The sequence below is a fragment of the Salvelinus namaycush genome, chromosome 8 (assembly GCF_016432855.1).
Source record: "Salvelinus namaycush isolate Seneca chromosome 8, SaNama_1.0, whole genome shotgun sequence".
Taxonomy (NCBI): domain Eukaryota; kingdom Metazoa; phylum Chordata; class Actinopteri; order Salmoniformes; family Salmonidae; genus Salvelinus; species Salvelinus namaycush.
Window position 1 is genome coordinate 1,498,409 of NC_052314.1, and position 22,788 is coordinate 1,521,196.

At 42.9% G+C, this 22,788-nt stretch overlaps 1 protein-coding gene across 3 annotated transcripts; it reads right to left on the reverse strand.

The window, feature by feature from the left end:
- Positions 1–6,833: 6,833 nt before the first annotated feature.
- LOC120051703 (endophilin-A1-like) lies at positions 6,834–21,673 on the reverse strand. 3 transcript variants are annotated; one of them, XM_038998592.1, is made up of 9 exons: positions 21,650–21,673; positions 17,977–18,049; positions 17,623–17,766; positions 16,851–16,984; positions 12,071–12,229; positions 10,549–10,652; positions 9,950–10,062; positions 7,739–7,756; positions 6,834–7,299 (listed from the first exon to the last, which is right to left on the reverse strand). In XM_038998592.1, the coding sequence occupies exons 1-9, from the start codon at positions 21,656–21,658 to the stop codon at positions 7,106–7,108; spliced, it is 948 nt and encodes a 315-aa protein (XP_038854520.1). In that variant the 5' UTR covers positions 21,659–21,673; the 3' UTR covers positions 6,834–7,105. The 3 variants fall into 3 exon arrangements, with proteins under 3 accessions (XP_038854520.1, XP_038854518.1, XP_038854519.1); XM_038998590.1 differs by lacking the exon at positions 7,739–7,756 and adding an exon at positions 9,290–9,301; XM_038998591.1 differs by lacking the exon at positions 7,739–7,756.
- Positions 21,674–22,788: the final 1,115 nt, after the last annotated feature.

Here is a 22,788-nt window from a genome sequence, read left to right on the forward strand (position 1 = left end):
AACAGAGATACTAGTTTTAGGTCCCAAGAAACAAAGATATCTTCTGTTGGATCTGACAATTAATCTTGATGGTTGTACAGTCGTCTCAAATAAAACTGTGAAGGACCTTGGCGTTACTCTGGACCCTGATATCTCTTTTGACGAACATCTCAAGACTGTTTCAAGGGCAGCTTTTTTCCATCCACGTAACATTGCAAAAATCTGAAACTTTCTGTCCAAAAATTATGCAGAAAAATTCATCCATGCTTTTGTCCTTTCTAGATTAGACTACTGCAATGCTCTGCTTTCTGGCTAGCCGGATAAAGCACTAAATAAACTTAAATTAGTACTAAACACGGCTGCTAGAATCTTGACTAGAACCAACCAAAACATTTCATCATATTACTCCAGTGCTAGCCTCTCTACACTGGCTTCCTGTTAAGGCTAGGGCTGATTTCAAGGTTGTAACTATTAAACTATAAAGCATTACATGGGCTTGCTCCTACCTATCTTTCCGATTTGGTCCTGCCGTACATACCTACACGTATGCTACGGTCACAAGATGCAGGCCTGCTTTTTGTCCCTTGAACTACTAAGCAAACAGCTGGAGGCACGGCTTTCTCCTATAGAGCTAAATTTTTATGGAATGGTCTGCCTATCCATGTGAGAGACGCAGACTCGGTCTCGACCTTTAAGTCTTTATTGAAGACTCATCTCTTCAGTAGGTCCTATGATTGAGTGTAGAGTGTAGTCTCCCGACCCCTCCGGTCTCAGCCTCCAGTATTTATGCTGCAATAGTTTATGTGTCGGGGGGCTAGGGTAGGTCTGTTATATCTGGAGTATTTCTCCTGTCTTATCCGGTGTCCTGTGTGAATTTAAGTATGCTTCCCTCTAATTCTCTCTCTTTCTTTATCTCTCTTTTTCTCTCCTTCTCTCTCTCTTTTCTCAGAGGACCTGAGCCCTCGGACCATGGCTCAGGACTACCTGTCCTGATGACTCCTTGCTGTCCCCAGTCCACCTGGTCATGCTGCTGCTCCAGTTTCAACTGTTCTGCCTGCGGCTATGGAAACCTGACCTGTTCACTGGATGTGCTACCTTGTCCCGGACCTGCTGTTTTGGACTCTCTCTCTACCGCACCTGCTGTCTCTAACTCTGAATGAGAGGCTATGAAAAGCCAACTGACATTTACTTCTGAGGTGCTGACCTGTTGCACCCTCTACAACCACTGTGATTATTATTATCTGATCCTGCTGGTCATTTATGAATGTTTGAACATCTTGGCCATGTTCTGTTATAATCTCCACCCTGCACAGCCAGAAGAGGACTGGCCAGAGCCTGGACTGGCCTTTCTAGGGAGTTTTTCCTAGCCACCATGCTTCAACATGTCACGTTCCTGACCTGTTTTCTGTTAGTTTTGTATGTGTTAGTTGGTCAGGACGTGAGTTTGGGTGGGCAGTCTATGTTTTCTGTTTCTATGTTGGTTTAAAGGGTGACCTGATATGGCTCTCAATTAGAGGCAGGTGGTTTTCATTTCCTCTGATTGAGAGCCATATTAAGGTAGGTGTTTTCACACTGTTTGTTTGTGGGTGGTTGTCTCCTGTGTCTGTTTGTCGCGCCACACGGGACTGTCTCGGTTTGTTTGTACGTTCGTTCTTTTATGTAGTCAGTTTTCCTGTTCATGCGTTCTTCGTGTTTCATGTAAGTTCGTCGTCCAGGTCTGTCTACGTCGTTTATTGTTTTGTAGTTTGTTAAAGTGTTGTCGTGTTTTTCCGTTTTGTAAATAAATATTATGTCGAATTCAAACGCTGCATTTTGGTTCAATCCCTGCTCCTCCTCTTCGGATGAGGAGGAGGAACGCCGTTACACAACATCTGCAGTGCTTGCTGTTTGGAGTTTTAGGCTGGGTTTCTGTACAGCACTTTGTGACATCGGCTGATATAAAAAGGGCTTTATAAATACATTTGATTGATTGATTGTTCAAAGTTAGAAAAAGGACGTTTTCAACCTGATTTAAGCGGTAAATGGAATGGAATTCCCTTTTTATGCAGTTTTCTCTCTATGCCTTTTCTGACCTTGAACTATGCGGGTTTCTGCTATCGTCAGTCAACGCTTGATCTGTTTGAATCTAGGCCTTAATTCCACCACCTTTAGATGTGAGGAAACCATGAATAAGGTCGGGCTATCCTGCCGGTTCCAAATGGAAAAAGCATCTACTTTATTTTTCCCTATAGAAATAACAGCATTCTCCATGCACTGTAATTTATAAATTTATAAGCTAGTGAATGAGAAATCCATTTGGAAAAGGGGATTGTAAATACACATAGCAATTGTTTTAGAGAATTTTTCCTTATGATCCCTGTAGACTAATGTGAAACCAGTCATATGGAAGCAAACTGAAAATCATATCAACATGACATGTATTGCGGCACCTTTTCCACAGTGAAGTAGGCTATGAATAGCTGTGCTGTTATTCCGAATTTTCATTGCCTGCGCTCAAAATTTGCGTGTATGATATTTGGAGACCCAAGGTAAAAGTTTCTGGAGGGCTGGACCTGCTGAGTTGATGTATGTGCTTTATTAGTGCGTAAAGTCTCTCCATAACGTTACCTTTTATGATTAATAGGTCCATTCCAAAACCATAAAATGTGCCTAAATAATCTACAAGACCAGAGTATTTTTAAATCTACCAGTTGGTGCTGAAGCAACATATATATTTAGATGGCTTTCTTTCATTGATCCATATATTCAGAACCCGTTCTCTCAACGTATTCTAGTGAGTCTGTCAACAACATTCTAATTAAAGGTACACCGTATTTAAGATAAATGTACTGAAAACCCTATTGAATGAAAGCACCAATAGAAAATATGTTGGCCAGCAAGTGGGAGCGCGCAAGAGAACCACACCTCCAAAGCTCTAGGCATCTGCATTAGATAAGTCTGGACACCAACTACCGAGAAGTGCGGTAGAATGACGTACATTTCCTAAATCGGAATTGGCCCCAAAGTTAATACATTAGAAGTAAGGTTGGAAAACAAGTTGCAATCGCGATTCAAACTGGCAAACGTGCGGGTCGCAACCCATGTGTAACTACCACCTATAAGCAGAGATGTGCACTATTTCAATTACTTCTGAGTATTTAGTTATTTGTATTATACTGGTCTGAACTCCAATATATTTTGTAACAAAATAATTTTCTATACCATTTTGTGGCCCCCTTTCACCCTGCATTGATATCAGAAGTCTGATGGCACTATGGTGTGATACGAGCGTCTGCTAAATTAACTAAATATTAATGTCTATGGAAAAATTGACAAATCAGTATTATAATGGCTACGGCCCCAAAACAAGGTTTGTCTAGACATGATATAGCTTTTGTCAAAATTGACTAATTCGTAGCAGGTTTAGGAAACTTTATGCAACAGGTTAGGATAATTAACTAGCAGGTTGGGAGAATTAGGTTAAACTGTATCCCTTCTAGACATGACCCTGAAACAAGGCCAATAATAATACCCAGTGTGCTTTGTTGTTCATTTTCATATATACATTTGTCATTTAGCATACACTCTTATCCAGAGTGACTTACAATCAGTGCATTAAGGTAGATCAACAACATCACAGTCATAGTAAAACGTTTCTGTAACCGTTACTGAGAATGTTGATGCTGTTCGGGCCAGCTACTTGCAAATGTATTTGATTTCAAAATACAAGTCATTTGTAGTTTATGTTGATACATTGATCTTTATGGTATTTTGTAATTGTATTTTTTTGCCCATCCCTGCCTATTCCGTAACAGCTTTACTCCACCAAGTCGCCACACACTTTTTACGCACACACACGCACAATAACACCATAAGTCAAATCTGTGCATCATTTTGATGGTTGTCTGCACCATCTAGTGGTAATCAGCTGTTAAAGTATGTGTGAGGCCTTGGCCACAGCTATATCCTCTTCATGACGCTTTCCCCAGAACTGGACCATCACCGCACCACCTGGCGGCACTAGTGGAGGTTGCAATTGTTATTGATCTTTCTCAAGGTCTTTCTTACATTGATCCTCTCTCCTTGCCGCCTTCTCAAAACGCATTGGAGGAGAATATCCTTCAGATCTTCTATAGAAAGAGACGTTCCTTCCAGACCAACTTCTCCTTCTCAACAGAGAGACAACAACAACAAACAATTCTAACCTTGTTGTTTATTTGAATAAATTACATTGAGATATTTTTGTCATTTTTAACATCAAGCATATTGTCTTGTAATCCGGTGCAAGGGATGAAACCAAAACAAACAAAGAATCCAAAAACGACAATTGTCTGCAGCACAAATAATCCCTCCCATCACAATAGTTCTATATAATTACTGTATATATATGCATGTACTTTATCACAGTTACAAAAATAAAATACGATACCGTAGATGCGCTACTACACACACACACACGGTGAAAACAAAATCACTGAAAAGCTGTACAGTCCTCATTGAGGGCAAAGATACACACGATAATTGTTTAAAAAAAGATAGAGAAAAGAAAATGAAGGAAATATATAGCCTTTAAAAAAAACTTGAACGCACAGCCAGTTCCAAGCTGAATCTGCTTATTCTGCCAACAAACGAGACCGTTTCAAGTTGTGCTTCCCTTAAAAAAAAAAAAACGCTATAGATGGGTTTTCGGTTGGTTCAGCTTCAACAATAGTATCATTGCGCTATACTGTATCGGTCCTTTATCAAATATACACCCAGGAGGATTTCAATGAAGGAAAAATAATACTGACAGAAAAAATAGAAATGTGCACTTCATAGATACAAACCACAGTAGACCAAACCACCTGTGGCGCATACAACCCCTTCTCCCTTCACAAAACACATACCAACCTCGGCCCAACCAAACCACATCCACCCAGTCACACAACAATGATAAATAGGTGAAACACTTATTGCCCTGTCTGTTACACACATACAGTTTCACATTGGATTTGCAGAAGGGAAAACCACTGTGAATGAAGTCCTCAAAATGCTGGAGAAAACCTAGACAGATCCAGAGGCCAGAGTTGAGTGTACAGTAGTATCCAATTGCTTTAGTAGACTCTGGCCGTGACCCCACTCTCCCGGGGTGTTTCAGGGGGAGTGGGATATGCAAAAAAACACATTTCCAACTCATACATGCATATTAATACACACTTGTTCCCACCAAATGATGATGATTATATGCAACAGTCTGTTGCTTTGGTACCTTATATTGTGTATTGTTACATGACATATCCCATTCATTCCTGGGATATGACAAGGGAAGGACAATCAACCAGGTACTAAGGATCCCATGACCCTTCAGTAAACAGACACACAGTATGGACCAGTAAGAGGTACACATACAGTATGAATGGGTTATTTCAGACCTAGACTCCTGACAGAGAGAAGTTGCCTAGATTACCTGACAACATTTAGACAAAGTGTAAGATACAAAGGGGTAGGGGAATTTGCATCTGGTTATTGATGTTAGTATCCTTGAATTAAATATGCCACCGTTTTCACTTTTTATAAAATGTTCCCTTTTCTGATTGAGACAGCATTGCTTGTGTATTCCATTGGCCTCGTAATACAGTATTTGTCTGTGAGCATTGTCAGCTAAAGCTAGTCCTATCAGATTCCATGACTTATAGTCTTCAATATAGTGTTATTTGTCTATCTGACTTAAAGGACATTCTGATGCAGTGAAAACAACTTCGCCAACGGTTGAAGAAAATAAGGCTAAGTCCGATAAGCGGTAAACTCCTATATGAAATAGCACAATACAGCAACCATTTTCACAAATATTTCCACGTCATTGGTAAAATACACATTGAGAAGATTTTTTAACATGATTTCATATTATGGAAACGGTTCCAGTTTTTGCTTATACGCCACTTAGAAAACAATTGAACTACACAATTTAGTCTTTTGTTTCCGTAAATATTCATCACCAATTTATAACCATTGGCTCAAATACACTAGATGTAATCATGAGACATACCTAAATCACACAGAGGACTTGTGTGATATAGAATGCCAACAAAACCATGTAGATTGCAAACGAACTACACCCTTGGATAGAAAAGCGAGTAGACCTGCCATTGACACCACTCAGCCCTGCTGTAGGCCTATCCTCCTGCATAGGTGGCCAGTTTGGTCTAACTATGGTGCCTTGATTAAATCACACTGAATCCTTACATACCTCACTCTCAGTTTAGGTCTGTATGAAAAGACACATCAAAAGATATCCCCTCCTTAGCGCAGGGATTGAGAGGGTTTCAAGTTCTTTACCAACCACCTCTTTGACCAAGCCCGCAACCATTACGAGACAAATGTGAAGGGATCCGTCATAAACATAAATCTGTTGTTTAGCATGAAATGGACACAGTCTCTCTAGGAAACAATCCATGCATGCAAACAGAAGTCTACCCTTCTCAAACAGGAATAACATATATTTAGCTTGAACGTACTCAGAAGAAGTAAATCTGATAAGATAAAACACTAAAACATGCCTGACCTACATTGTCTAACAAAGTGTGAAACATGACCTAAACGTGATCTAACGGACCAGATAACCGCCCAGAAATAGTAGCCTACAATATGTGACGATGAGGAAATTATGCTAGTCTAGAAGTTTCCACAAAGTACAGAGAAGGATAGTAACGGCCATTTTGAAAGACACACAGCCAATGTAAACCTAGATGAAGCCAGGAAAGACAAGGATTGAGGAACTGTAGAAGCTCCTGAAGGAAAAAAAAACTTCTGAGGACAAAACCGAGAAACACTCTTTTTGGAAACAAAAGAAAAAACAACCACAGCATTTTATTGGTTTGATGGTAAATGTCCACGATGGCATTCAAAACGGCATCATTGCTTATTTTTCCATATTTTTTTTTCAAGTCTGTTTCGTTAGCACTCGTTGGTGTGACACCATGCTGTTGTTGATCACGCCACAGACGATTTCGTCATCATATCTTCATTGTAGTTAGATCTCCTTTTTAGCGGAGTGAAAGGGTGGGTTTCCGGGAATGTTTGGGGGTGGCGGGAGCTGGGGATGCAAGGATTAGGATTTGTCGCCTGGGAAAACTGCTGTTGCTGATGCGCCGTTGCCGTGGCAACGACTTTAGGGCAGGGGCACCAGGATATCCACGTAGTTGACGGGGAAAAATCCAGAGCTGCCGTGGATCATACCCTCGTACCAGTTGTCGTCGATCTTGTTGGTGAGAGTGATGATGTCCCCCTCCTTGAAGCCCAGCTCGCCCTCGTTCTCGGGGTCGAAGTCATACAGCGCCCTGCAGGATGGCTGGTCTAGGGGAGCTGGAATGAGAGAGAGAGAGAGAGCGAGAGAGAGAGAGAGTGATGGATGGAGAGATGGTGAGAGAGAGAGAGAAAGAAAGAGGGAGGGATGGGGAGAGTGTGAAAGAAAGAGAGAGAGAAAGAGGGAGGGATGGGGAGTGTGAAAGAAAGAAAGAGAAAGGAGAGATTGAGCGGTGGACCGATGGAAAGGGATAGATGGAGAGAAGAGAAGAGAAAGCAGTTATAGTGTTATAGTGTATGGCTGGAGAGGTCTATGGTATAGACAGAAAGATGGGGGTGAATCCTAACTTCCACAAGGTCAAATCTTCACTTCGACTCCAATTGACATCAATGGATGAGCGAAAATGAAGTTAATTCAACTAAGTGAAAATTTGTCTTAAATAGAAGTTAGGGTTATTCCTATAGTAAAAGAAAGATAAGATTACCTCTGGAGTAAAGCTCTTACCTGGAGACCTTGCTGAAAGGGGGATGGAGGGCAGACGGAGGAGGAAGAAAGAGGGAGAGGGAGACAAGGCAAAGAAGAGAGAAATGCATAAAAATGAATGTGTATTTAGGTGATCGATTGATAGACATATTGAACAGACAGGAGTGTTGTCACGATACCAGAATTTTGACATCGATACCAGGTTTAGTACTGTATCACGAAAACTCAATACCATCACAATACTCGATATCAAAATGATACCATGGCAAAAAAAGAAGGCATATTAGCCAAAGCCACAGAATGCACTTGATCCAGACAGATAAACTTAGCTACTGCTCTGTTCAATCGTTGGGCAACTTTTGAGTTCAATATCATTACAATCTAACTTTTTTAAGTCAACATTTTTCAGAGACAGCCATGTATCCATTAATGAATCAATTATACAATCAATTTCACTTCGTTTTTTTTGGCCTCGTGAATGACATCATTACTGGTTAAAGAGAGAGAGCACATTTTATTAAAGAAGCCACTTTATGCAAATGTTGTTGATCAGTACAATAAAACAAGTCCCAGATGGAAGGAGAACAGATTTGACTCGTTCAGTCAAAAATTTTGAATCTTTCGACTCATTTAGTTCATTTGAGAACGCAAGACCCCCTACCGGCGAACAATGAACTGAAAACTCGTAAGAGTCATGATTCTACAAGCCTCTCGTTCACATCTCATTCACCATAGGGAGCAGGCAGGACGCCCTACCGGCGAACAATGAACTGAAAACTCCCAGTGCAGGCTAGCAGTGAGTAGGTGGAGCAGGCACGGTGCGCGCTAGAATAAGGGGTCGGCGGCGCTGATAGACGTGCTTGATCCTTGAGAGACATTTGACAAAAGTACCGAAAGTAACAGAAATGCTTGTATCGAACCGTTTTTCATGTTCTAGTATGGATAAAGTATTGAAGTTTCGGTATATCGTGCAACACTAACAGACAAAAAAGACAGAGACAAAGGGAGACAAGGCCAGTCAGAGAAGAGAAAGACGTAAAAATGTTGGTTTGTGTTGCCGATTGATTGATAAACATATCGAAAAGACAAACGCGCAGACAAAAAGGCAGACAGAGAGAAACAAAGAGCGGAATACTGACAACAAAAACTTGGAATACAAACAGAGAGAGAGACGGGAGAGAAATCAGGAAACAGACTGGAGCCAGAAAGACAGTCCAGGAAAGAGCGAGAGACAGACCGTTCATATGGACACACAGACAGAGTGATAAAGTAGAGATATTCTGTCGTATCTCTCCAGAATTCACTCTAGGCTCACCTGGAGACCTTGCTGCAAAGAGGAAGAAAGAGAGAGAGAGCAAATGTGGGAGAAAGAGAAGAGGTATTTATGTTTAACTGCAATTGACATAGTTGGATAAATGGATGGATGGGTGCATTATGGCAATGAAGAGATGGCTTGGACAATCACCAAACAGATGGACGGAGACGGACGTACGGACAGACAGAAAGACAGTGATAGAAATAGACAGTGATATTATGGTATCTCTCCAGGGTTCACTCTTGGTTTACCTGGAGACCTTGCTGCAAAGAGGAGAGAAATTCAAACGCAAAGGAGGAAAAAGCAAGCCACACAGGTAGAACAAATACATTTGTGATTTATAGCATTTGGGAAGTGGATGGATGGAGAGATGGAGTGGTGAAGAAATGAAACTATGGAGAGATGACGAGATTGAGAAATGAAGAGATGTGAAGATAAGATGATTAGCCAGCCAGCCAGCCAGATAGATAGACAAACAGACAGATGACTTATCTCACCTGGAGACCTTGTTGCTGGATGGAATAACAGAAAGGAAAAGAGAAGAAAGAGTAGACAGGTATATATTTTCATTTGCCTGATAAGTGGATGAATGTAGAGATGGGGAGATAGATAGACGATGGGAAGACACAGACAGAGACAGAAATAGACATAAGGAAAAGAGAGAGAAGAGAGAGACATTGATAGTGATGGAGAGAGAGAGGGATGGATTGTATTTATTATGGATCCCCATTAGTTCCTGCCAAGGCAGCAGCTACTCTTCCTGGGGTGCAGCAGCTACTCATCCTGGGGTCCAGCAACATAAGACAGTTACATACAGTTTAAAATACAACATAAAATTACATTTCATAACACCTAGTGATGTAGAGAGAGAGAGAGATGTCTGGCTTCATGGTAGGAGGGGAGAGTCTCACCTGGGGACCTGGATCCTTGGATGGCTCCATTGTGGTTTTCACTAGAGAGGTCCAAGGACTGACGCGGCTTAGGTATGAACTCTTTCTTGGGCTTGTTGGAGGAATCCCTTATCCTATGGATAATACATTGCAGAAACAAGCCCAAATAGTGAAGAGGGTGTTGATCCCAATCCCCCACCCCCCCCACCCCCTGCCGCATCGCTCGTTGAAAGAATTAATAGAATCTATTCATTCTATTTCTGCGGCATACTTAAGGGTTGGGGTCAAGGGTTATTGGGATCAATTCCATCTCACTTCTGGCGAACTCAGAGAATTCAGGAAAGGAATAATCAGGCGGTTTCAATTCTTGATCCGAAGACGATTGGTATGGTATGGCCCCCGTACTCTCTACTAGGGTTGCGAGAATTCCGGAAACTTTCCCAACATTCCCAGGTTTTTCTCCAACCAGGTTTTCAAAATAAAAAACCTGTGAACTTTGGGTAAATTTCAGTAATTTCGCAAAAATCCTCCGTACCTCCAGCCGGTACTGACCGGTCATGGAGACAGACACACAGATTATAATGATATATAATGATATATATATTATTATAAATACTGACCGGTCCTCCATCTTGGACTGCAGCTGGGTGAGGATCTCAGCACACTGACGATGGTACTCCACCTGGGCTTGGACCAGTGCGGCTAGCTGGCTCACCTGTTCAATCTGCTGACGCAAACACAAAAGGCCCAACGGGACGACTGTTACATATGGGCGGCGTGGCCCAAGTCCTACAGTATACATCCGGACTCACTGGTCTGGCTAACATACAGAAACTACAGTATGGTACTGCAAGGTCAACACAGAACACATCCGCCTTACTGTGTGACGACCCTCCCACTCGATCTGCCGAATTCTTTCTCTTTGCTCTTGTTTTCCTTATTAGGATGTCGGTGGGCTCCGGTGTGTCCTGGGGATAAATACACCTTTCCCCCATTCATTGGGGAGACTCTCTCCATGCAGACACACTGTTGGTTGTGGCATTTTTGTGGCTGTCTTGTTTGTTTGCTTTGGCACCTTTCAACAACCCTCATTATCACATTTATGCACGCAACCACTCACTTACACTACTGACTACACACACCATTGTTACTTGTTTAGTTTACTTTAGTTAATCAACATATTTTTGCTATTCCTTGAGCTCCATGTTGTCTCCCTTCTTGTTACGGGCTACGAGCCGGTTCGTGACAACTGGCTAACGTACAGATACTTTGATATGACAACACGTGGTCAAGAAAGACTGGATGGATCGATAGATGGGTGGAGGAGCCATTATAGAACGTAGAGCTCAACTGTTATTACAATTATCTCTATAGAAGTCCTGTTCATCTGATATCTGAGGCTCTAGGTTCCCTGATACTGCCTTGATGAGAACCTCCAGTCCACACAACACGTTACATGCAGACAATACACAGTGAGTCAAAATCAGCCTGTGATGCTCTTCCACTGACAGAAGTAGAACAAGAGCTTTGACTCGTGACCCCCTCCGTTGCCGTGGTTGCAGCTGGCCAGAGGGGGAAGTGACTTGGACTAGAGACAGGGAGGGAGAGAAGAGGACAGAGACTAGAGAATAGACAGACACAGTTTGCTGAGAAAAAATACAACTATTGAACATCAAACGTGTACATGTGCTCAGTGATGGACAGAAAACGCAGTGTAAAGACATGACGACTACTACTACCACTGCTGCTACTACCACTGCTGCTACTATTACCGCTTACTACTCCTGCCTACTACTACTACCTGCTGCTTACTACTACTACTGCTTACTACTACTACTTAGTACTGCTACTTACTACTACTAGGAATATAGATATTTAGTGCTTAGACCCACAGGTAAACAGTATACTTGCATTTACTAACTAGTTCACCACTTCACACTGAACCTACAGTACAGGAGGAAAAACATGGTGCTCATGTGTCAATGGTGGGTAATCACACACACACACACACACACACACACACACACACACACACACACACACACACACACACACACACACACACACACACACACACACACACACACACACACACACACCCTGTGTGGGAAGTAGGAGTAACGGTAGAAACATATTCCTTACATCACTCTCCAACAGGTTGAACATGCTGAGCTCAGCGATCTCCTTGGTATCGTCAAACTTCTCCAGAGCCTGTTTGATCTCGTCGTCCGTCACCTTGCCCTGACGCTTCTTCTTGTAGTCGAAGTCCAGACGGCGGCCTTCCAGTTTCTTCAGGTGATGCTGCGAGGAGAGGAAGGAAAAGGAAGGAAGAAAGGGTGACAAGAGTGACAGGTTAGACAGGGATCACTCCAAATGGTCAGACAACTTCATCCTTTTCACACTATCGTACCAACCCAAACCGTACTGGTCCAGCTCAGCTTGGCCCAGTTTTGCTCAGGGCTGTGAGTCAACTCATGGCCCAGTCCTGAAACAACCCCTGACCTCAGATTGGACAGGCATATGCCAGCAACATGACTAGAGATCCCAGCCACATAATCTGAAGGTGGTGCCTTCACTAATGCTTACCCGTATCAGACACCTTCAGGCATATGATTATTCAGAGTTAATTATAAACTTTTAGTATGCTAGAGTTGATTTTCCCTCTGCCCTTAGGACAAAAAAGTCTAAATGAAGCTCTCCGAGAATCTAAACTTTATCAGCTGAGTATTGATTCTGTGGTCTGGCAGGGAGACGGATGTAATTGCATTGGGCAACTCCAACGAGAGAGTAAACATGCTGCCTCTCCCTCCAGGGCAGTAAACATTGACTGAGCATTAGGAGTCATCCCACTGATGTCAATGTCTAGATGAAGTGATTGTTACTCCACTTATTTATGTGCATATAAAGATGCAACGTTGGCATTACCGTTCAATTTTTTTAAATTAAAATTTTCCTGGTCTGCTTTCGACGTGACTAGGATTTGAGTTGTATGTTGTAATGTATGCAATGACTTCCAATGTGTCTCATTAATGACATAGAAAATTGACGGTACATCAGTCTAGCTTACCATGTTATGTCTAGCTTGCCGTGTTGTTATTATGGTGGTGTGTCTAGCTTGCCGTGTTGTTATTAGGGTGTTGTGTCTAGCTTGCCGTGTTGTTATTAGGGTGTTGTGTCTAGCTTGCCGTGTTGTTATTAGGGTGTTGTGTCTAGCTTGCCGTGTTGTTATTAGGGTGTTGTGTCTAGCTTGCCGTGTTGTTATTAGGGTGTTGTGTCTAGCTTGCCGTGTTGTTATTACGGTGGTGTGTCTAGCTTGCCGTGTTGTTATTAGGGTGTTGTGTCTAGCTTGCCGTGTTGTTATTACGGTGGTGTGTCTAGCTTGCCGTGTTGTTATTACGGTGGTGTGTCTAGCTTGCCGTGTTGTTATTACGGTGGTGTGTCTAGCTTGCCGTGTTGTTATTAGGGTGTTGTGTCTAGCTTGCCGTGTTGTTATTAGGGTGTTGTGTCTAGCTTGCCGTGTTGTTATTACGGTGGTGTGTCTAGCTTGCCGTGTTGTTATTAGGGTGTTGTGTCTAGCTTGCCGTGTTGTTATTAGGGTGTTGTGTCTAGCTTGCCGTGTTGTTATTAGGGTGTTGTGTCTAGCTTGCCGTGTTGTTATTACGGTGGTGTGTCTAGCTTGCCGTGTTGTTATTAGGGTGTTGTGTCTAGCTTGCCGTGTTGTTATTAGGGTGGTGTGTCTAGCTTGCCGTGTTGTTATTACGGTGGTGTGTCTAGCTTGCCGTGTTGTTATTAGGGTGTTGTGTCTAGCTTGCCGTGTTGTTATTACGGTGGTGTGTCTAGCTTGCCGTGTTGTTATTACGGTGGTGTGTCTAGCTTGCCGTGTTGTTATTACGGTGGTGTGTCTAGCTTGCCGTGTTGTTATTACGGTGGTGTGTCTAGCTTGCCGTGTTGTTATTACGGTGGTGTGTCTAGCTTGCCGTGTTGTTATTACGGTGGTGTGTCTAGCTTGCCGTGTTGTTATTACGGTGGTGTGTCTAGCTTGCCGTGTTGTTATTACGGTGGTGTGTCTAGCTTGCCGTGTTGTTATTAGGGTGTTGTGTCTAGCTTGCCGTGTTGTTATTAGGGTGTTGTGTCTAGCTTGCCGTGTTGTTATTACGGTGGTGTGTCTAGCTTGCCGTGTTGTTATTAGGGTGTTGTGTCTAGCTTGCCGTGTTGTTATTAGGGTGGTGTGTCTAGCTTGCCGTGTTGTTATTACGGTGGTGTGTCTAGCTTGCCGTGTTGTTATTAGGGTGTTGTGTCTAGCTTGCCGTGTTGTTATTACGGTGGTGTGTCTAGCTTGCCGTGTTGTTATTACGGTGGTGTGTCTAGCTTTCCGTGTTGTTATTACGGTGGTGTGTCTAGCTTGCCGTGTTGTTATTACGGTGGTGTGTCTAGCTTGCCGTGTTGTTATTACGGTGGTGTGTCTAGCTTGCCGTGTTGTTATTACGGTGGTGTGTCTAGCTTGCCGTGTTGTTATTACGGTGGTGTGTCTAGCTTGCCGTGTTGTTATTACGGTGGTGTGTCTAGCTTGCCGTGTTGTTATTAGGGTGTTGTGTCTAGCTTGCCGTGTTGTTATTAGGGTGTTGTGTCTAGCTTGCCGTGTTGTTATTAGGGTGTTGTGTCTAGCTTGCCGTGTTGTTATTACGGTGGTGTGTCTAGCTTGCCGTGTTGTTATTAGGGTGTTGTGTCTAGCTTGCCGTGTTGTTATTAGGGTGTTGTGTCTAGCTTGCCGTGTTGTTATTAGGGTGTTGTGTCTAGCTTGCCGTGTTGTTATTAGGGTGTTGTGTCTAGCTTGCCGTGTTGTTATTAGGGTGTTGTGTCTAGCTTGCCGTGTTGTTATTAGGGTGTTGTGTCTAGCTTGCCGTGTTGTTATTAGGGTGTTGTGTCTAGCTTGCCGTGTTGTTATTACGGTGTTGTGTCTAGCTTGCCGTGTTGTTATTAGGGTGTTGTGTCTAGCTTGCCGTGTTGTTATTAGGGTGGTGTGTCTAGCTTGCCGTGTTGTTATTAGGGTGTTGTGTCTAGCTTGCCGTGTTGTTATTACGGTGGTGTGTCTAGCTTGCCGTGTTATTACGGTGGTGTGTCTAGCTTGCCGTGTTGTTATTAGGGTGTTGTGTCTAGCTTGCCATGTTGTTATTACGGTGTTGTGTCTAGCTTGCCATGTTGTTATTGTGTTATGTCTGTTTTGCAGTTTTGTTATTATGTCTGTCTTGTGATGTCATGCGAGTGCACTGTTCTTGTTATCCTTGTATTTTGTACGTAGGGCTTTTTTTTATGCAGTACTCACTCAACAAAGAGGCCTGGCTCCAGGGGTGAAAGTAGATTTAATTTCTTACCGGGTACGAGACACTTATACTACAAAAATGACAGAGTAGCCTACTCTGCTGACACTGACAAACAGATCAATAAAAACCATGTTGACTGATCCATCTAATCGTCCTATGGGAAGGAGACACACAAATACAACCTGAAGGAAGAAATGTTTGTCCAAAAACAAACAAAAGTGGTACTGACCCAATGACAAAGACAGTGAATATACAGACTCACCGGGGATATGGCTGATGTTCTCCGCTACTGTTATCAAAATCCATAACTTAATTGAGCGAACTAAAAGACAGCTGAGTATTTTCATTGTCATCTCTTTACAGCAATAGCCATTTGCTTTCCAAACAGTTTTTATTTAAAATTGCAATTTAAATATTGCAATATGCCTGGCTGGGTCTCTCTTCTTCTCACTGATAGTCGCAACTCAACAATCCTCTATTTGGTATTTGCCCAAATTGCGGGCCCTTCGACTGTGGGCTATGCGATTTCAAACAATCTTGTAACGATTGTTCTCCTCCTCGTCTGAGGAGGAGCAGGGATCGGACCAAAACGCAGCTTTTGTGGAGTACATAATGAGATTTTATTTAAACAAGACGAACACGAAACACACTTGAAAAAACTATATAAAACAACAAACGACGTCAACAGACCTGAACATGTGAACTTACATATAACGAAGAACGCACGAACAGGATCAGACTAAACAAACGAAACAGTCCCGTGTGGTACAAACACTGACACAGAAAACAACCACCCACAAAATCCCAACACAAAACAAGCCACCTATATATGATTCTCAATCAGGGACAACGATTGACAGCTGCCTCTGATTGAGAACCATATTAGGCTGAACACAGAAACAGACAAACTAGACACACAACATAGAATGCCCACCCAGCTCACGTCCTGACCAACACTAAAACAAGCACAACACATAAGAACTCTGGTCAGGACGTTACAAATCTACAGCTTTTTTTTAAAAGAAGCTACTTCAAATGTACTTTAGGGAGAGCTTGCCCTAGCCTTATGGACACGCCGCATATGCCTTCTAATTGTGGCATAAACACAACCAGTCATGATGTTTTCATCTGATTGTCAAACAATCACTTAACCAAGGCGCTCCTGTAGCCTACCGGCGCACATTCGTTCACTCAGAAAATTATTTCAGCATCCAAACCCCAACAGTGCTCTGTGCACCCGCAATTTGATTAATTGAAAGAAACATCTGTTACAAAAACACTTATGTGTATTGTAATGACATTCTGCCATTGTCATTTGGCCTACACTTGATTAATCCACTGTTGTCCATGCACACCTCGGTCTCGGCCACTCATCTCCGCCTTGACAAAATGTAAGTGTTCTCCTCAAACCACAAAGCAATATGGAGCTTAAACCACCCAGTTTCCAGTCAATTCACGGCTGACTTGCAGCAATGTTAAATAGTGGTGTAGTAGCCTATAGTTTTGGGGCATGTTGTATTACCGGACGGCCTTACTTTCACCCCTGTCTGGGTCTCAATGTTGCATAAAATGTAAAATAAAATGAATAAATCCAGTCTCACCGCAATCTCCTTGAGGTCTTTGTCGTGGAGGGTCTGCAGCGGGTCCAGGAAGTTCTGCTTGACCTCCATGTCTAGAGCATCCTTCACCTCCCCCAGCTCACGCATGGACTCCCCAGCATCGATCAGAGCCAGGCCTGGAACACACAGGGGCAGAATATAACATGTACTCCTCCATCTCCTCCAGAAAAGTTGAGGAGTTTGCACACCGATGTTGTTTATGAGCGCTAAGCTAGCCCGCTCCATTGTTTGTTTGGTCTTATGAGTCGGCAAGACCGCACAAACAAATGTGGGGGCAGGCTAGCAATCAGCACCATTATAAATAGACAATGGCGGTGATCGAAATATGTCTTGCCTACTACTAACTAAAACTACATACTGGGTACTAATAGTACTACATTCTGTTTAGTAGAAAGGTATGCAGTAAGCAACAAGTATCATTTCAACATACTACTCATCCATACTGAGAAGGCATCATGAAATGCGCAATCGCGTTTGTTCCCCGTCAATAGTAAATTTTTGTAGAGCGAGTCCCCTATTCTGATAATGAGCTGTTGTCAAACATGTTCAAACAGGTGCAACAAGATGATTCTCTTCAATAGTGTGCAGTGAATTCTACTTGATGAAAAGACTAAATGAGTATAACATCCTGGCATTTAAACCATACAACATTTTAGAAATGTCACATCCTATAAAACGATATATTTTCGTATACCCAAAAGCCTACTATTTAGAAGGCAAGTACGGGTATTCTGACACGGCCATAGTGACTTACCAAAGTTGGACTCTTCCCCGAGCTCCCTGCCAAACTTCTGCATGGACTCTCCCAGGACGGTCTCAGTCTGGATGTAGCCCAGACCCTTCTCCTGGCCACGCATCTTAGACATGGAGTTGATCATGGTCATCTTGGCTCTGGAGGCTGTACACGCAAACAATTCATTCATTCATGAATCACTCAATCAATTAAACTTGTTATACAAGTTAACTTTTTAAACATGCACTTGATTATGGTGTATTGTCATGTGTATAATTGATAAAATTAAAATCTATAAAAAGGGTTGACCAAAACAAATGTAGTGCACTATATAGGGGATAGGGTGCCATCGGAGACCAGGTATGTGTCTCTCACCTGGGTTGGGCTGCAGATACTCTGTGGTCTTGGTCATAATGTCCATCACCGCCCTACTGGTGGTGTCCACCTTCTACAACCCACACAGAGAGAGATATATATATATATTTTTAATTTAAAAAAGGAGAGAGAGATGATGACAAAGACAGAAAAGAGAGGGGGGGCAAGAGGGAAGAAAGAGATTAAGACAGAAAAGAAAGAGAGGAGAGGGAGCGAGAGAAGCGAGAGATTAAGGCAGAAAGACAGAAGAGAGAGAAGTGGGAGATTAAGACAGAAAAGAGAGAGCTGGGGTGTAGGGGAGGAAGAGAGAAGAAGGATAAAAGATGGAGAGAATGAGAGAAAACACTGAAGGAGGAGGAAGGCTTTGGTTCCTTTGAGGCTGTCATGTTGTACAGCATGCCTGGACAGAACATGAAGGGGCTTTACTCTGTAGTGTGGAGGTGGAGACAACATGCCTGGACAGAACATGAAGGGGCTTTACTCTGTAGTGTGAAGGGAGAGACAACATGCCTGGACAGAACATGAATGGGCTTTACTCTGTAGTGTGGTGGTGGAGGGAGAGACAACATGCCTGGACAGAACATGAAGGGGCTTTACTCTGTAGTGTGGTGGTGGAGGGAGAGACAACATGCCTGGACAGAACATGAATGGGCTTTACTCTGGAGTGTGGAGGTGGAGGGAGAGACAACATGCCTGGACAGAACATGAAGGGGCTTTACTCTGTAGTGTGGTGGTGGAGGGAGAGACAACATGCCTGGACAGAACATGAATGGGCTTTACTCTGGAGTGTGGAGGTGGAGGGAGAGACAACATGCCTGGACAGAACATGAAGGGGCTTTACTCTGGAGTGTGGAGGTGGAGGGAGAGACAACATGCCTGGACAGAACATGAAGGGGCTTTACTCTGGAGTGTGGAGGTGGAGGGAGAGACAACATGCCTGGACAGAACATGAAGGGGCTTTACTCTGTAGTGTGGTGGTGGAGGGAGAGACAACATGCCTGGACAGAACATGAAGGGGCTTTACTCTGTAGTGTGGTGGTGGAGGGAGAGACAACATGCCTGGACAGAACATGAAGGGGCTTTACTCTGTAGTGTGGTGGTGGAGGGAGAGACAACATGCCTGGACAGAACATGAAGGGGCTTTACTCTGGAGTGTGGTGGTGGAGGGAGAGACAACATGCCTGGACAGAACATGAAGGGGCTTTACTCTGGAGTGTGGTGGTGGAGGGAGAGACAACAAGCCTGGACAGAACATGAAGGGGCTTTACTCTGGAGTGTGGTGGTGGAGGGAGAGACAACATGCCTGGACAGAACATGAAGGGGCTTTACTCTGGAGTGTGGAGGTGGAGGGAGAGACAACATGCCTGGACAGAACATGAAGGGGCTTTACTCTGGAGTGTGGAGGTGGAGGGAGAGACAACATGCCTGGACAGAACATGAAGGGGCTTTACTCTGGAGTGTGGAGGTGGAGGGAGAGACAACATGCCTGGACAGAACATGAAGGGGCTTTACTCTGTAGTGTGGTGGTGGAGGGAGAGACAACATGCCTGGACAGAACATGAAGGGGCTTTACTCTGGAGTGTGGAGGTGGAGGGAGAGACAACATGCCTGGACAGAACATGAAGGGGCTTTACTCTGTAGTGTGGTGGTGGAGGGAGAGACAACATGCCTGGACAGAACATGAAGGGGCTTTACTCTGGAGTGTGGTGGTGGAGGGAGAGACAACATGCCTGGACAGAACATGAATGGGCTTTACTCTGGAGTGTGGAGGTGGAGGGAGAGACAACATGCCTGGACAGAACATGAAGGGGCTTTACTCTGGAGTGTGGAGGTGGAGGGAGAGACAACATGCCTGGACAGAACATGAAGGGGCTTTACTCTGGAGTGTGGAGGTGGAGGGAGAGACAACATGCCTGGACAGAACATGAAGGGGCTTTACTCTGGAGTGTGGAGGTGGAGGGAGAGACAACATGCCTGGACAGAACATGAAGGTGCTTTACTCTGTAGTGTGGAGGTGGAGGGAGAGACAACATGCCTGGACAGAACATGAAGGGGCTTTACTCTGTAGTGTGGTGGTGGAGGGAGAGACAACATGCAAAGCTGACAGGTGGTGAAGATTGCTTTTGTGTTCCCACTTGATGCTGGTCAGATATGCCAGTTCTCTGCCTTCTTCAACACAGACCTCACACTACTATACACCAGAGCCCTATATTTAAATACATGGCTCTGCTATACACCACTCAGCCTCCCCAGCTGTCTAGAATAAGAGACTACACTACAGAATGATGGCTTGGTCTCTCCCCAATCACAATGCACGCACACTATTTTCCCACTTTCTAGAAGCAATTTCATAAGAATTTTTCCAAGGCATTTAAATTGAGAAAAACTTCTCTCTTTTATGGAAAAAAAAGTCTATGTGCAGTGCACAGCACAATGTAATACAATAGGACTACGGGATAACCCCTTGGAGTGAATAAAAGATGGAGTGGTGAGGATATCGTTTCTAACACAAATGAACAAGGCTTGGGAGAATGGGCTCATTCATCACAACATTGTAATATTGAAGAAGAAGAACGAGAGGATTCTTAGAGAAATAGAACGAGAGGATTCTTAGAGAAATAGAACGAGAGGATTATTAGAGAAATAGAAAGAGAGGATTCTTAGAGAAATAGAAAGAGAGGATTCTTAGAGAAATAGAAAGAGAGGATTCTTAGAGAAATAGAGAGAGGATTCTTAGAGAAATAGAGAGAGGATTCTTAGAGAAATAGAAAGAGGATTCTTAGAGAAATAGAACGAGGGGATTATTAGAGAAATAGAAAGAGAGGATTCTTAGAGAAGTAGAAAGAGAGGATTCTTAGAGAAGTAGAAAGAGAGGATTCTTAGAGAAGTAGAAAGAGAGGATTCTTAGAGAAGTAGAAAGAGAGGATTCTTAGAGAAGTAGAAAGAGAGGATTCTTAGAGAAGTAGAAAGAGAGGATTCTTAGAGAAGTAGAAAGAGAGGATTCTTAGAGAAGTAGAAAGAGAGGATTCTTAGAGAAATAGAAAGAGAGGATTCTTAGAGAAGTAGAAAGAGAGGATTCTTAGAGAAATAGAAAGAGAGGATTCTTAGAGAAGTAGAAAGAGAGGATTCTTAGAGAAGTAGAAAGAGAGGATTCTTAGAGAAGTAGAAAGAGAGGATTCTTAGAGAAATAGAAAGAGAGGATTCTTAGAGAAATAGAAAGCGGATTCTTAGAGAAATAGAAAGAGGATTCTTAGAGAAATAGAAAGAGAGGATTCTTAGAGAAATAGAAAGAGAGGATTCTTAGAGAAATAGAAAGAGAGGATTCTTAGAGAAATAGAAAGAGAGGATTCTTAGAGAAATAGAAAGAGAGGATTCTTAGAGAAGTGGAAAGAGAGGATTCTTAGAGAAGTGGAAAGAGAGGATTCTTAGAGAAATAGAAAGAGAGGATTCTTAGAGAAGTGGAAAGAGAGGATTCTTAGAGAAGTGGAAAGAGAGGATTCTTAGAGAAATAGAAAGAGAGGATTCTTAGAGAAGTGGAAAGAGAGGATTCTTAGAGAAATAGAAAGAGAGGATTCTTAGAGAAGTGGAAAGAGAGGATTCTTAGAGAAGTGGAAAGAGAGGATTCTTAGAGAAATAAAGACAGGATTCTTAGAGAGAAAGAGAGAATTCTTGCCTTTTCCATTTCAGTGAAGTCATCATCATGTTTAGTCCCCTCTGCTCCCCCAACCTTCTCGCTCACCCTCTGCAAGAAGACACAAAGACATGTCAAGGTTAATAACATTTAAAAGCTTTTTGCACCTCAAGAAAAACGATAGGTGAATGTAAAAGGTAGAATCAAATGTCAAAGATACCAAAACCAGAATATACAGCAATTTTTTTTTTTTTTCAGTCAATATAGCTTCCACGTTGGACACTGAAATGGAAAAATCCCCAGGGTGTACAATTTAATTCACAACTAATTTAATTATTAATCAAGTCTTTTTATTCAAGTGCTGGACAAAAGCATTTCAATTTCAGCTACGTTTGTAATCAGCCAGTCTCTCAAAACATGCAGTGAATAAACTCCAGACATTGAACTATTTGAACAGAAATCGTTCTCCTAGCTACAGTTATTACCCTCCTGGTTATTCCCCTCCTGTTGTTTTGTGTTGCGTCTATATGAGCCAGTGTCTTGCATGTTGTTGCTGTCTCATGTCTGCTCTGTCATCAGTGTACACCAACACTAAGGTTGTGACCCCTGTTCATATTATAATTAAGATGATGACACCACAAAGAGAGACATATCAGATTAACCTTGTCAGTTTACAATTCCACACACACACACACACACACACACACACACACACACACACACACACACACACACACACACACACACACACACACACACACACACACACACACACACACACACACACAAGGCCATCTGGTTAGAGGAGCTGTCTTATTCAAGGCTTTGTGATATAAACTCAGTCACCACAACCACAGCCTGTGACGTAACCTGGTGCCCAGGAGGCCTACAATCTGACACATCCAGGCCAGACGAGCAGCTCACAGAGGGCAGGATGAGAGATGAGAGGGAATTAAGGAGAAGTCAATTTTGTGACTGAAGGATCAATTGCTGTGAGCAAGCTTGTTTAGGGAGAGTGGGAATTTGCAGTGCTCCTTTGAGATTGTATCATACAAGATGGAAAATGACTAAGAAGATAGAAAGATTACTAGAGAGAGACGGTGATATGACTTGTATTACGTAAGGACCTAATTCATTGTAGGCACAAGGGCTCTAAAAATCAGCCTTTATCCTACTCATGA

Coding starts and splice junctions, on each gene's coding strand:
- LOC120051703 (XM_038998592.1), bottom strand. Junction 10,653..12,070: donor TCAACCTGTTGGAGAGTGAT/GTAAGGAATATG, acceptor TTGCGTCAGCAG/ATTGAACAGGTGAGCCAGCT. Junction 10,063..10,548: donor CAGTCCAAGATGGAGGACCG/GTCAGTATTTAT, acceptor TATTATCCATAG/GATAAGGGATTCCTCCAACA.